Source organism: Onychostruthus taczanowskii, unplaced genomic scaffold (genome assembly GCF_017590055.1).
Source record: "Onychostruthus taczanowskii isolate IOZ18803 unplaced genomic scaffold, ASM1759005v1 scaffold95, whole genome shotgun sequence".
Classification (NCBI taxonomy): domain Eukaryota; kingdom Metazoa; phylum Chordata; class Aves; order Passeriformes; family Passeridae; genus Onychostruthus; species Onychostruthus taczanowskii.
In genome coordinates this window covers 1164451-1178437 of record NW_024507546.1, presented here as the reverse complement: position 1 = coordinate 1178437, position 13987 = coordinate 1164451, and the positions used below count along the sequence as shown (strand labels likewise).

Below are 13987 nucleotides of genomic sequence, written 5' to 3'. Positions count from 1 at the left end.
AATACAGTCAATGCTAAGATCTTACTTGCTGTATTCAAGCCATGAACTCATCTATTCTACTCAAGGTCTGCAGGGAAATACACTAAATATGTATATAAATACTGTAGAATTAGAACCTATAGGTATATACACACCACTCCAATCTTGTGGAGTTTCTGGTTTTCTAACAAAATTGATTGTGACGATTTTGCCTTCCAGTTGGCATCACAGTGACATTTTTTCCTAAATCCTTATGTTACTACTCATAGCTCCATCAAACACTTCACCTAGATTCACTGTGACTAGTGGCTTTCCCCTAATTTAAAACATTACCTCTGTGTATGAAATCTGCCCAAAGATATTAAAAGCAGTGCCAAAATAGAAAACCATAATTGTATTAAATGGTTTCTGTACGTGGTGGCTTGCATTTTATCTCCAAGAACTAAAGACAGAATTGCCAACCTGTTTTGCCACTGTTCCAGTGAATAAAGGACAGCTTTACTCACACCAGTGATTTCAAGAAGCAAAATTATGTAGAAGATAAGTTCTTCTTTCAAAATAATGGCCCTTTAATTTACAGCTATTTAATGGGGCAACATATCAAACCTGCAAAATTTAGGATAACACCCTCTGAGACTAGCAAAACCCATGATAAATACAGACACACCACAGATACAGCTGTGCACCACAATAAGGGATCTGCTACCAGTGCATATCAGGGATTACAAGCAGAGCAGGCCTTGCATACTCGAAAACTATTCTGGTTTTCCAGCTCTGTCAGAAAGGTATTCTTCCTCCAAACATTGCCTTGGAAATAACAATTCATTATTTCAGGAGAAAACATCCTCAGATATCTGTGACAGTGGGCACCACTCAGAGCAGAATAAAGTGCACAGAAGAGCAGTAACTTGCTGCCTCTCATTCCTTCATCAATAGAAGGGAATGCCTGGCAGGGAGTATGCCAAATTTAAGTTTTAGTTCAAGCTTCTAGCTTTTCTAAGTATCAAGTTGCAGTGTTCACATCCTGAATTTGAAGGCAGATGGGATTATGCTGAAGTGCAAAGAAAAATAAAACTTGCCCAAATTCACTTGGATTAAAGCCTTGCAGAAAACCTTATGAAGAAAAGTACCTTATTAATTGATAGATCAGAAGAATGCAGCTGCTTGTACAGTATTTGAGTAACTTGTAGCTACTTTCTTTGCAGCTTTAAAAGGTCCGAGAATCTATTACGGTGTCTGTATGTGTGGGTACAAAAGAAGAGCAGAAAAAAGGGACAAGAGAAAGTGGGAGGATGATGTTAAAGGGGAAGGAATATCTACTCCAAGCAGGGAATTTTAAAGGACAATTTTTATTTAATAGCCTTCATTTTTTCAGCTCAGTGTAAAGACATGCTCTTGAAGAGCAGCAGAAAGACAAGGTACTGGAGAGAAAGGATGACATGCAGACTAGGGAAGAATAGTGTTGAGATGTGCTACTAATGTTTTAACCAGGCAGTCCCTGAAAATAATTTATTTGTCTACATACTTGCGATTTAGCCAGAAGTTGAACACAGAAAATTGGTCCTTTACAGTCCTGCACATCCACAACAAAACCTAGCATTCACTGCAGCTCCCACTGTGCCATTCCACAGCAGGTGTGGCTGCTGGGAGCTGTCCTTCAGTGTCCCACAGCGAGATGAAGGACCCATCCCATGGAGAGGTCCCACATAGTGAGAAATGAGCCATGGGGATGGTCTGCAGGGGCTGCATTCACCTACCCACACCCAAAGTCACTCCTGCACACACCACACTCTCTGGTACCCTGACCAAGGACACCTTGAGGACATCAGTCTTCTCACAAATACTACCTCTTGGGTCATCCTTGTCACTGACAGGGAGTGGTAGCATCACAAAAATAAAAACACGCTGAGTGGTGAAGAGGGGCACACCAAGCTCTTGAGGTTGCCCACAGCCCTTTTCCTCCTCAGTGCTGATGCGACTCCGTGTGTGTCCCTCGGCACATTTTGTGGTTACAGGGACCCTGGGATGACATGGATGACTCCTTTTTTTCCTTTTCCATGTGTTGACTAAATAATGGCAAGGTTGTGGCAGATGGTGAGGAAATCATATGAAGGTGCGAGGAAACCAAAAGGGTTAAAGGAAAATTCATGCCTCTGCCACTTAGTTAATTCCTCGGCAGCCTGATCCTGTCCTGAGATGATTCAGGCCAGAGAGAGGCACTGCCACAGTCCCCAGGAGAGATCCTAGAGAAAAGACTCGTATTTCCAGGAGGGTTAAGTACCAGACCATTGACAAATCACAGTAAACATCTGGATGGAGCACTCCATTTATCAAGCCCTAATCCATGAAACTATTCATTAATGAATTCAGCACATTCACACTGTTCTATATATAGGGCTGGCTGATATTTCTAAATGTTTGGCTTCTAGGTGGTTTACATCTGTATCAACAGATTTTTATTTTTTGGTTGAAGCAATCTACTGTATTCTGCTTTTACTTGTTTAATTGTTTAGAGTAATTCTTTTGCCTTTTTAAAAAAAACAACACAGCCATGTTTTCTGATAGTAAATAAAAATATCCAATAGCTAAAACCCAACCATATCCCTGCATTTTATATTGCTTTGCAATTTTAAGCCCAAGTTCCTCTGGAAACTTTCCACCACACAGGGATGGAAAAAACATTAAATAGTAATTGATTTTCTTTTCTGTATTTTGTTTTGATTAAAATGAGAATCCCTCTCATTTATCTTCAGAGAGAAAGTAAGCACTGAGTAAATGGTCTGGTTAATTCAAAAGTAATTTGATCTGAACATCCATAATTTACATTGACTGGAACAGCAGGAAAGATGCTGAGCACTACCAGATATCAAGCTTATTCATTTCAGCAGCCTACTTGCACTGTGCTTTAAATCTTGTTCACGTAATCTGCTCTACGAACATCAAATTACCCATAGTTTGTAAGGGGAAGACTTACACACCTCCATACCCCCAAAAGTCATCTGTTAAGATTGAATAACACTCCTGCTCCCAGCAAACACGGCTGTGGAGCTAAGCGTGTTGCTTTCCACACAGCTGTGCCAGCCTCATTCCAGAGGAACTGCAGCCTTTGTCACTCATATGTAGAAGTAGCATTTGGCCCAGAGGTTTTTCACAAATCCAGCTGTGGGTATTTTCAACCCATCCTCAAAGCTGTGGACTCTATCAGATAGCATGAGCCATCCAAGCTTACAATTTATAATGCCCATCCCCTTTTGACTTCCAGTTCTTTGCTGTGGTGTAATCTTTAATTCCAGGGACTTGATTTTAGAGGCAAATTCCCATTCAATGCCTTTATTCTCTGTTAAATTCCAGAAGCACATAGCTGTGCTCTCAGGTTTTTTGTCACAACAGGGTTGCCCAGTTGGACAGTTCCAACTGGACAACCCAATTTTAAAACAGGAGAATGAAGACAAGCAAGGACAATCTGAAGGAGTAACCTGCAGAGCCACTCAGCTATACCACTGCAGTTTTTTCTTCACTGCCAGTGCAAATATTCTCACAAGTGAATTTTGCTTGCATCAATGCTTCTGTAACAGCTGTGTTCCATGCCAGTGTTTGTTCCTGTATGGAAAGCATGGTGTTTCTGGGCAAATTCAATCCTCCTTATTAGTCAACTGAAAATACTTCATTTTCATCTTGTGCCATCAAAGTCACACCAGCAAAAAGCTCTTACTCTTTCAAGATCAGGCCACTCACTCAGGCTGTGAGGAAGAGGGACAGGAATAAATCAAAAGTTTCATGTCTAGAACAAGTGGTGACAGTGGTGTCTGATTTAGGTGATCAGTCACTTCAAGCTGTCAAGTGACAGATTTGTACTTTCATGTTTTGTTACCACCTGTGTGGCCAGTGACACTCCAGAATCCATTGCTTTGTCATACATGGACACAAATTAAGCTGCAAAGGCTGCCGTAAAAAAAAGGTAAATGGCGCATTTACAAATTAATGTATTTTAAGAGTGGAAAACCAAGGAGTAATCTCATTCAGATTTTGCACTCATTTCCAATTTTTAAGCAGTCATGAATCAAGGAAAATCAAAATACATGATGTTTATTCTGGTATAAAATTATGAGTGAACTTAGTTACTACATTCTGAAAACATTAAAGTGAGGGGAAACTGAGGTTGAAATCTACTCATGTATAGGAGAAAGAGCATTAGATTGCTTTGTGAGCACAGATAATTTAGCCAGCTGCAGGAAACGCTCTACCACGAAACTAGGGGGCCAAAGGTACTGATGTTTAAGCAGGAGAGGGTCATAAATGAATCATTAGGTGGACTGGAGTAATGAAACAGCTTTACTTGCACTGAGTCTTCAGCTCTGGACAGCCCCCAAGCGAAACCCTCCACATGAATATGTTAGATACATAGCAGACCCATTTTCCTGTCTTTCCAAACAAAGGGAGGAATGAAGGACCCACCAAAGGGATTTGCTAGTTAAAATTCTGACAGAAGAGGAACTCCAGTATTTGAAAGTGTCACTATGTATTAATTTATTAGCATGGAAAAATAGCTGACAGGAAGAAAACCAACTAGCACAGATGCAGTGATTCTCATACTCACCAGTGACAACCAGAAGAGAGACTGCTTAAATCAAAGGAAGGACATTGATGATGTGACCTTGTGACAGTGTGAACAAATCCTTTGTGTCTGTGTGTGAAGGGAGGAGAGTGAGGAATGGCAGAATATTGTTTTATCTTCCACATGTGTCTGGAGGGGCTGAAGGAAAGGATTTGGGTACAAGCACAGAGCAGCGACAAACAAATTGAATTTATTTTTTGCAGCCACTCGACTCCAGATTGTTGTAGAGCACACAGGTCTTTTGGGTACATCCATTTGCTAGGTTCAGGCCAGCTCTAGTCCTCTGGACATTCCCAGTGGAGTTGGACTTTCTTACATTTGAGCTGGATTTGGCTTGGCAATGGCAACACATCATGTCACTAATTCCAACCCTCTCCTTCAACCCCTTTGTGTTTCACAAAATACCACTACTCTGTAGTACCAGTTATAATCAACTGAGCAGGATTCAATCAATAATTACCACTTTGTAGTTTAATTAGGATCTTCAAAGTACTACCACATCAAAACTTTAACAATATTTAACAGTCTGCAGATGAATGTAAGTTCAAATATAAGCCAAATTCTAGTTGTAATTGATTTAGGAGCAAAAAAAAAGAAACCAGTTAGTGATGTCTTAAAATCAATGGAGCTATGCAGCTTTGCACTACCCAATGAATTGATTTTATACATTTTATATTAATTCTTATACAAGTAGGTAGTGGAGGTGGTTGGTTGCTTATGGTGTTGTTAAACTCTTTATGTTTGACAATAAGCAAAATTTAAAAATAACAGTATTAAAAATAATATATTGGAGAAAAAAAGTTATGAATAGGGAACATCAATCTATTCTTTCTAGTTCAAATATGGCACCTACAAGGAGAAATACCAAGTATCATCATGCATTAAAATGCTCTATTGCTATGAGAGCAAACAGAGGGAAATAAGCATTCCAGAAAATGGGACATGGTGACTCTTAGCACACTGGTTTCTTATTAGGATGAAAGTGCTAATAATGCCTTCTTTAGCTTCAGGACAGTGAAGACACCTGTCCAGCCAGACAATCTAATGTCCAATTTCCTTGCTGCTTATACTGATAAGAATTTAAACCATCAGGACCACCCCAGGCCTAGTAGGAGCTTTCTTAGCAGAACAGGGTGGAATTCAGCGTACATCCTGCAGTCCCTATGGATTCCTGGCCTCTGCGGCTACCTGGACATTGATTTCCAGGCTGGAGGCACATGAGCCTGCCTGACCTACAACACCAAGCTTAGATAGTTTTGTAGATGCAAAGAAACCCTCTACAGCCTAAGAGAAATGAGGCAGGGAGTTGTAGCTGGCTGCTAGACCTTGGACACCGAGTTAAAGGTGGAAGGGAAAAAGATTTTATCTTGCAAATGTCCCCAAAGCCTGCAATGGTGGTGGCTACTTGGCTTAGCTTGGCCTCAGCTTAATTAAGTGTGCCCCTCAGTTCCTTAATCCCTGAGTTTACATCATTGCTTTCTTCTCCCTGACCTGGGAGATTTGAAGGCAAGACATGAGCCTCACACACACTTCCCAGATACATTTTCTTCCTGAAACCAGGTCACAAGCAGCAGAGAATGCTCATGTTCATCAGGCTGTGCTCTCTGTCCTTTTTGATTTCCTTCAAGTCAGCTTTTCCCGCTTTCCCCTGATGTAGGTCTGATAGTAGAAGCGTAGGAAGAGAGCCAGGAGGCTGAGGATGTAGAGGAAGACTGCAGTGTTGAAGCCATCAGGGAAGGGGCACTCTGTGAAGAGGTTGTAGGAAGAATGAGCAGCAATGGCCACAAACTGGCACTGGAAGAGATGGAAAAAAGAAGCATCCAGATTAAGGAACCTACATGAGATACACCTCAGCTGGCCATTGAGACCATCACAGCTATCGCAACATCCCAGCAGTGTCCTCAACACACAGGATCACCTGCTTGTCTCTCCTGACATCCCTGGAAACCTTCCTGTCAAGTTTAGCAGTGTTTTCCCACCAGGAAAGATGTCCATCAAACCTGGAGGTTTAACCAACCCAGCCTGTCCTGCCCTTGGCCCATTTCTCTGCCACAGTGCAGTAACTGAGATGCTGGAATATGGAAACTGAAGGTGGGAGATTCCTCTTCTCCAGTGGTAATCAGGTTATTATACCCATAATTATTTTGATTTGTATTTTAACTTGCAGAGAGGAACTACAGATATTACCTTTATTAATTTAAACATTCAACATTAATATTTTTTTTAAATTTTACTAAGTCACCTGTCTCAATACCCTGAAGCAATGAGTTCTACCTAACAAAGAGCTATTAAATATTTTTTTTCCTGTGCTATAATTTGCATTACAAATACCTTTTTATTTCATGCAATATTTTCTTTTTCTGCTTTGCCATGCAGGCTAAGTGAGAATTCTGGAGCAGCCTTCACTGCACCATGGTTTTACACATATCCTCTTCCTCTTCCCTCGTAACTGCATACTTTTGGTTTGCAAAGCCTTTCTTTTAGGGAAAAATCTCTCCTACAATCATTGTCCCTCTCTGGACCATTGCATTTATGCTGTATCTTTGAAAAAACACAGGGTTTTCCAGATTTGTAACTTCATCAGAGATGAGAGAAAGAAAACCCAAAGGGATTTTCTAGAGAAAGAGTAAGATTCACATATTTCTCTTTAACTTGCCTGTTTGCCTGCAGTTAGAGACCCCCTTCCTTTCTGAAGGAATTGAATCAAGGCTCCCCCATCTGCTGCCCTACTGAGAATCCAAAGCTTCCCTGAATCAATTCCCCCACCTCTCCACATCAAGCTCTGTTTTCAGTGCTCCATATACAACATAAAAAGGATGACTCCAATTGTTAATTTTTCTCTTCCCTTCCCATTACAAAGCTGTGGATAATCAGTTTGAGATGGTCACTGAAGGCCTCTAATAGTCTTGTGAAAGGAGCATTTGGAGCAGGACACCCATGGCTTCACCTCTCAGAGTGGCACATGAAGGCACCTGGGGACGTGCTGCCCTCCATGGGCAGCAGTCAGATGGAGCCAGTGAGGTGACAGACAGCAGGGGCCATCACACCTGAGCTATGGGAGGGTAGGGGTGAACACCTGGAGCTAATTACCAGCTGCAGGATGGTCAGGTAACGCTTCCACCACAGGTGCCGGCGCATCCGTGGTCCCAGGCTGGCCAGGGCATAGTAGCCGTACATGAAGATATGGACAAAGGAGTTGAGCATCCCAACAAAGAAGGCTGAGGAGTGAAGAAATGAGGGTGAACAAGGCACACAACCCATTCCAGGCTAACCCTGTGAAGGGCTCACAGCCACTATGATGATGCTTCCAAAATACACTACACCCACCTCTGTGCATGAACATTCCACCTGGGATCTCATACCTCCCATGCAAAACCAGGACACCATGGAAGCACATCAGCTTCTCCCTTCCTTCAGCATCCAGAATCGTTGGATGGACTGGGTCGGAAGGGACCTTAAAGGTCGTCAGCTCCAACCCCCGGGGCACATCTCCCACTAGAGTTGTCCCAAAGCTCTGTCTCACCTGGCCTTGAACACTCCCAGGGTTGGGGCATCCATGATATACCTATCCCATATCAAGTGTTCAGAGACAGTTAGGGCTTCAAAGACAGAGGAGAGACTTTGATCGTCTGACCTAAGCATTTCACACCATTCTGGTGTCAAGGCCGTGTAGCCAGAATGATTTCCCAAAAGAAGGATGCCCCAGCATCTTGTTTAGGGCCTACCTAGAGTGGCTTAGTACCCAGATGCTTCTCTTCCAGTTGAGCAAAAAGGGGCAGCTTTCTGGATACAGCCCAGAAATGGGCACAGCCAGAGCAGGAAATAGAGCCAGAACATGGGCTGAGCGGGGAGTGAGGGAGCACTGCTCTGGGAGGAGATATACATACACCTTCTGTGGGATGTTGTTTTTTTCTGTTTGGACCCACTCTAATGGCACACTCTTATTCTGGGTGAGGCAGTGAACATGGCAACCTAAATAGCCCCAAGAGCTGAGCAGATGAGTTCATCTGAAATGCACATTTTTCTCACCTTTGGAAGTAGGTGAGCTTCCTATCTGCCAGTCAGCCCATCTGCACTGTTAATGCTACCTCCACAGCCCAAAACAGCCATGAGAAACACAAGGTTTTCTTGCAGCAGCATTTCTTACAAGCATACCTTGTCCTCCAGGCACGTATTTGACCCCTGACCACCAGTTGAAGAGCATAGACCCATGATGGTACACGTGCAGAAAAGTCACCTGCTCTTGTTTCTTGCGCAGAATTAAGAAAACCTGAAAGAAGCCAGGAAAAGGAAAATCTTGAGTCAATGTGTTTAGACAAAAATTTCACAGTAAAAAGTTATAAAAATAGCTAATGATGAGTCTGAATCTCCTAAACCCATTTCCTCTGCTGTTGACAAAAACTGGTGAAGTTATAGGGGGAGCTAGAAGACAGAATTTCTTCCACGAAGCCCCAAATATTTTTACGTCTGGATTCAGGGCCCAAGGTCCAAAGAGGACACATCTTCTGAGACTCTGACTGAGCTTCCATACAATTCACAGCTGCTTGGATCTGCTCCTGTTCAGGACATAGGTTCTATATTTACTACCAGAAAATAACCCACAAAAAATCCACTCTGTTGAATGGCCAAATCCTCCTGGAATTTGTATTAGTAAAGAGAATGGTTTTGCCAGATGAATACGTGTCAGGTCACTGCATTTCACCATGCACATTGATACACACACACAACAAACAGTGAATCTGCTTTTCAGGCACTCAGGACTGGCAAAAACCTGCTCTTGTTGCTGATGCAAACAGAGAGGGGATTGACCAAAACCCTGGCAATAGGCCTAGGAAGGATCTACATGTTTATTCACATTTCAGTGGGTTGTCAACTTATACCGCAGAGAGCTGTGAAATTTCAGGCTAGGACACAGCTGTCTTCTGCTGGCCAAGCAGAGGCCTTGTTCAGTCACTTCATTCATTTACAGTGCAGAAGGATACCTGAAGACAAGCTGTAAAGAGGTGGACTTGCAATTCCCCCAGGACACAAACCTTTAGTGCAGAGCTCTGGGAAAATCCATGGCAGCAGAGATGCCAGGACTTGTCCAGCTCCTTTTCTGCCCCACTGTTAATCAGCCAGCCAGGCAATAGCAGAACCTGTGTGGCACCAGCAGCTAAAATTTTGGGGACCCACCTGGCGCAGCCAGGGGGGTAAAGCCTCTCCCCTAGCATTGTGCCCAGCCTCAGGAAGTGTGCTGGGGAGGGAATGTGTACAGCCAAGAGATGGAGACAAGCAGCAAATCAATACAGGATCAGCCCAGGACATTAGTTCTGGCATGCTTCCCCTTTCTGCCAAAGAAGTATCTGTGTCCAGCCCCGGTCCCGCTGAGGAGCTGAGCCCTCCTTACCGTATCCAGCAGCTCGATGACTTTGGAGAAGAAGAACCACCAACACACTCTTGCCATCTGCTGGGCAGCACAAGGCACAGCGGTTAGAGCTTTACCCAAAATCAACACATTTTCAACCACGCTGTATCCCTGCCCACCCGGGGTCTGCAGCAAGGGGGTAAAATTAAGGGTTTCCTTTTTTTTTTTTTTTTTGTCCAGATGGCAAGACTCTGAGAAAGCAAAAAGATAATATGATGCCTGCATCTCTTCAAAGCAAGGCATCGTAATTCCAAATTCCAAAGAGAAAAAACTCATGCAGCTTTTTTGGAAAGCTGACGCTGGTGGGACCTAAACCCCTGTGATGACCAAGGAATAGTTTTAGCTAAACCCCTCTGCTAAAAGAAGGGCTGAGTTAGATTTCTGTCATACAAAGCAGAGGATATAAAGATCAGTTTTCACCCAGAATCGTTATAATCCATGCAAAGAATCACAGCTATTTCAATAATCAATATGCAAAATTGATAGATCACCCTCTCTGCAGTGGTCAAAGAAAAAGCTTAGATGGCTGGGTTGACTGAGATGATTAATTTTAGAGAACTAAAACAAAGTGCAACAACTGTTGAAGGAGACAATTTAGTGGAACAGATTTACAGGTAACAACCAACTGGAGTCAAAGCCTTCCTAGCCATGCAAATTGCTATTTGCAAAAGAATCTGCACAGCCACAGGAGGGCAGGGCCTAAGGCAAGCTTTCTCCAGAACTGTACCCTCATTCCCAGCTCACTCCGGCTGTAATCCACTGGCTGGCACAGGTAGCTGTAGTTGGCCAAGACTGAAGTGACCAGAAACTGAAACAGACAAAAAGCAAATAGAAATCAATTTTTTGTTCAATGCCATGTGTTCCAAAAAAGATGGGCATATTAATGCTAAGGTAGGGTCTCAGTCTTATAGTTGCTGTCAGAAAATCCATGGATAAATAGTAAAAACCTAAAACAAAGTGCTTCACATCCTGGTTGAAATAAAAAAAAAAAAAGCAAATCTGTCCTGGGAAGACTTGTAACTCTTTGTGTAATCACTGGAGGGCTCAAAACTACTTCATCAGAATACTGAATTCTAGGCTGCTGAGTCTTTCTGAGAGACTCTGTTCTCCTTTGCAAAGATCCCAGCCTGTTCTGTTTTGGTAGGTTGCATTTCCCTGTTCATTGTAAAGCCAAAAACGAGACCAAGTAACCAATACAACTGAACAATCAAGCACAGAAAAGCAATTTGCACATCTGTCCTCAGACAGAGCAGCACTTGTTCAAAAAAAAACCAAAAGCAATTTGTGTTAATGTGACACTTGTGATACAAATTAAAAGGGCATATTTGTAGGCATCAAAATGTTTTTGAAACCTATTTGGCCATGTTCCCACAAAGAGTTTTCAGTGGCCTACATAAACTAGGGGGAACAGGCTTGTGGAAAGGCTTATGCATTAAGAACAAGCAGGAAAAAAAGTTCTTAGCACTCTCAGCAGCAGGAAGACAGAGAGTATTTGGCACTCCAGGAGAAAACTGCCAACTTTGGAAAATCATAGAATGTTAAGGGGTTGGAAAGGACCTCAAAGATCACCCAGTCCCAATCCCCTGCCTTGGGCAGGGACACCTTCCACTAGTTCAGTGGTTCTCATCTTCAGAGATGGATCCATCACCAGCCAGACTTGAGGTGAAATGAGGCAGTTCTACATCCTCCACACACTCTGTGCCGAATAGGGAATTTTCAACTTGCAATTCATTCATTCAGGATTAATGAAATCCTGCGTTAATTTAGTGAATGGAAGGAGGATTGAGAAATGGGAGGAAATCAAGCAGAGCAGGACAATACTGCTCCTCTTGTGGTAAAACATGGACATGTCCAAGCCAGCTCCTACTCCCTTCAGCGGAGTCCATCAGCAAAACTGTTCAAACCCTGGAATCTGGAGGCTCTGGAATTCAATCCCTTCTCAGGTGCTTACCTAGGAGCCAGTCCTGCCTCCTTACCTCGTAGAACATGTAGCTAGATAATGCCACCATGGCCAGGTTGTAGATGAGTAGCGGAGCCCTCAGCTCCAGCTGCCACCGCTGCCGCATGCAGGATGGTCCCAGTGCCACCATGAAGAGATAGGAGATGAAGACCAGGGTCACTGGAAGAGGGGAGTAGACCAGTGGCCACGGGTCTGTCCTTGGATCTGAGAAGCAAAACAGCCACAGCTGGCACCTCCACACAGTGCAGGTTGGATATATTTAATTGTAGTTCATTACTTCCCTTCAGCGCACTCGTTGCAGAAAGAAAATTGATGTCTTTGTGTCTTTGCAAAGCTGCACCTCAGTTCTTCTTCTCTGACTCTGCCAAAAGGCTTTAGCGTAAAGGCTTTAGCCCAATTTTTGGGTATGGACTGCAGTGCTGGAAGGCAGATCTTTCCTGGGATGAGCTGGAGCCCTCCCTGGGTGAAAGGAGAGATCCCAGACACTGTGTGGGGAGGCACAGGAGCAGCCAAAGCAACAGTGGCTCCTCAGGAGTGTAAATCTTTACAGCTAAATAATAAAAGTGTTTCAATCACTGGTGTTACTTCCTTACAATCCTCAGGATAGCTGAAATTCTCCACTCCTTCATTTTTATATCTACTCATACAGTGGGCTCTCTTAAGAAGCATGAATTCGCTAGGAAATGCCAATACACTTATCCCTGCTGAAACAGCTCTTTGGTCCTACAGCAAAGGGAAACTCAAGAGATTTTCTGTCATGCTACCTCCTCCTAATCCTGCTATCACCCAGGATATGTTGTATCAGCAAAAACATCCCAGCTACCATTCATGCTTTCCTTTCCTGTGTGATCACTGCTCTGTTGAACTCCTTCATTTTTTTATAAATGCCATACCAGTCTGGACAACTGTTAATCCCCCTCCCTTCTAAACCTTCCAGTTCTTTATGATGGCCATTATGGGCTGTGTCAGGAGCTCTTTGGTAGTCCATTTCTAGATTTAGCAGTTCATCAGAAGTCCTGAATCCCAATTTACACTCTCTTGTGAAATTCAAGTCCTGAAACATTTACTGAGCATTATGTAAAGTCTGAGCATTATGCCTCACATCCTCCTCCTGCAAGCCTGCTGTTCTACCTTGATGGCATTTTGTGGCTTTTTTTTACATCCAGAGATACATCAGAGCCGTTTGGGACCAAACTGAGCCTTTAACTACTGAAAATCTGATGCCTCCTCATTACAAGCTGTCAAATCTCAAGCACTGAGGAGTGGTTACTGCCAGTATTTCATCTGATAACAGGTTTTCCTGACATCACAAAGAGTTTAAACCCCAAAGTATTAACTCTTTGGCCAAGTAAGCTTTCCCATGACCTATGAATATGCATTTAAAAAAATCACTTCCTTTAGTACTCCAGACTCAACAGGCAATCCCAAACATTTATTGCTTCTCGTCTTGTCAGAGCCCACTGGGAAATTCCCCATCCTTTCGTTCCTTACTGTGATCCAACTGAAGGGTGAATGAGATATATTTCAAGACTTCAGGAATGTTTGTGATCATGGAGAAGGAAAAGTGGAAATCTGCTTAGTGAAGAAAATGTGGACTAGTGTAAGGATTGCATTCCTTCTAGGTTTGGTTTTCATGATCATGCTGTTTATGCAGAAATTCCCATTTTAGACAGCATCCCTACCTACCTCCACTTTCAAGAATCCAGTTGTAGAATTCCTGAGCTTTCTGCCAAGTTGAAGTCATCCCAAGTTCTGGAAAGAAATTTACTTGACTGAGTCAGGAATGAGGAGGCTCTTTAGACAAAGGCTCAGAACTACAGCTAATGAAAGGACAATAGTTTGTTTTCCAAAAATTTAACTTTTAGACTAGGATTAAAGTCCCCTTTAAAAAAGGAAGAAAGAGAACCCCCTCCAGGCCATAATTATTAGCTATTTAACTTCCAGATTTTATTTATTTATAAATTTAAATGACTTATTATTTAATTTCCAGATTTTGATATTTCATGGAGTTTTCACTTCTAAAAAA

At 42.7% G+C, this 13987-nt stretch overlaps 1 protein-coding gene across 5 annotated transcripts in view; it reads right to left on the bottom strand.

Moving 5' to 3' along the window:
* Nucleotides 1-4450: 4450 nt before the first annotated feature.
* Nucleotides 4451-13987, bottom strand: part of LOC121347842 (elongation of very long chain fatty acids protein 4-like) — a 32935-nt gene continuing 23398 nt past the window's right edge. For 3 of the 5 annotated variants that reach the window (XM_041426770.1, XM_041426771.1, XM_041426769.1), the window contains 7 exons: nt 13648-13713; nt 11978-12165; nt 10729-10809; nt 9984-10043; nt 8750-8864; nt 7685-7812; nt 4451-6388 (listed from right to left, as the gene is read on the bottom strand). In XM_041426770.1, the coding sequence (XP_041282704.1) occupies nt 6218-6388; nt 7685-7812; nt 8750-8864; nt 9984-10043; nt 10729-10809; nt 11978-12165; nt 13648-13705 (801 nt within the window). In that variant the 5' untranslated portion in view covers nt 13706-13713 and the 3' untranslated portion in view covers nt 4451-6217. Of the gene's footprint in view, nt 6389-7684; nt 7813-8749; nt 8865-9983; nt 10044-10728; nt 10810-11977; nt 12195-13647; nt 13714-13987 lie in introns of those variants that run through there. The other 2 variants (XM_041426772.1, XM_041426773.1) reach the window with 2 other exon arrangements.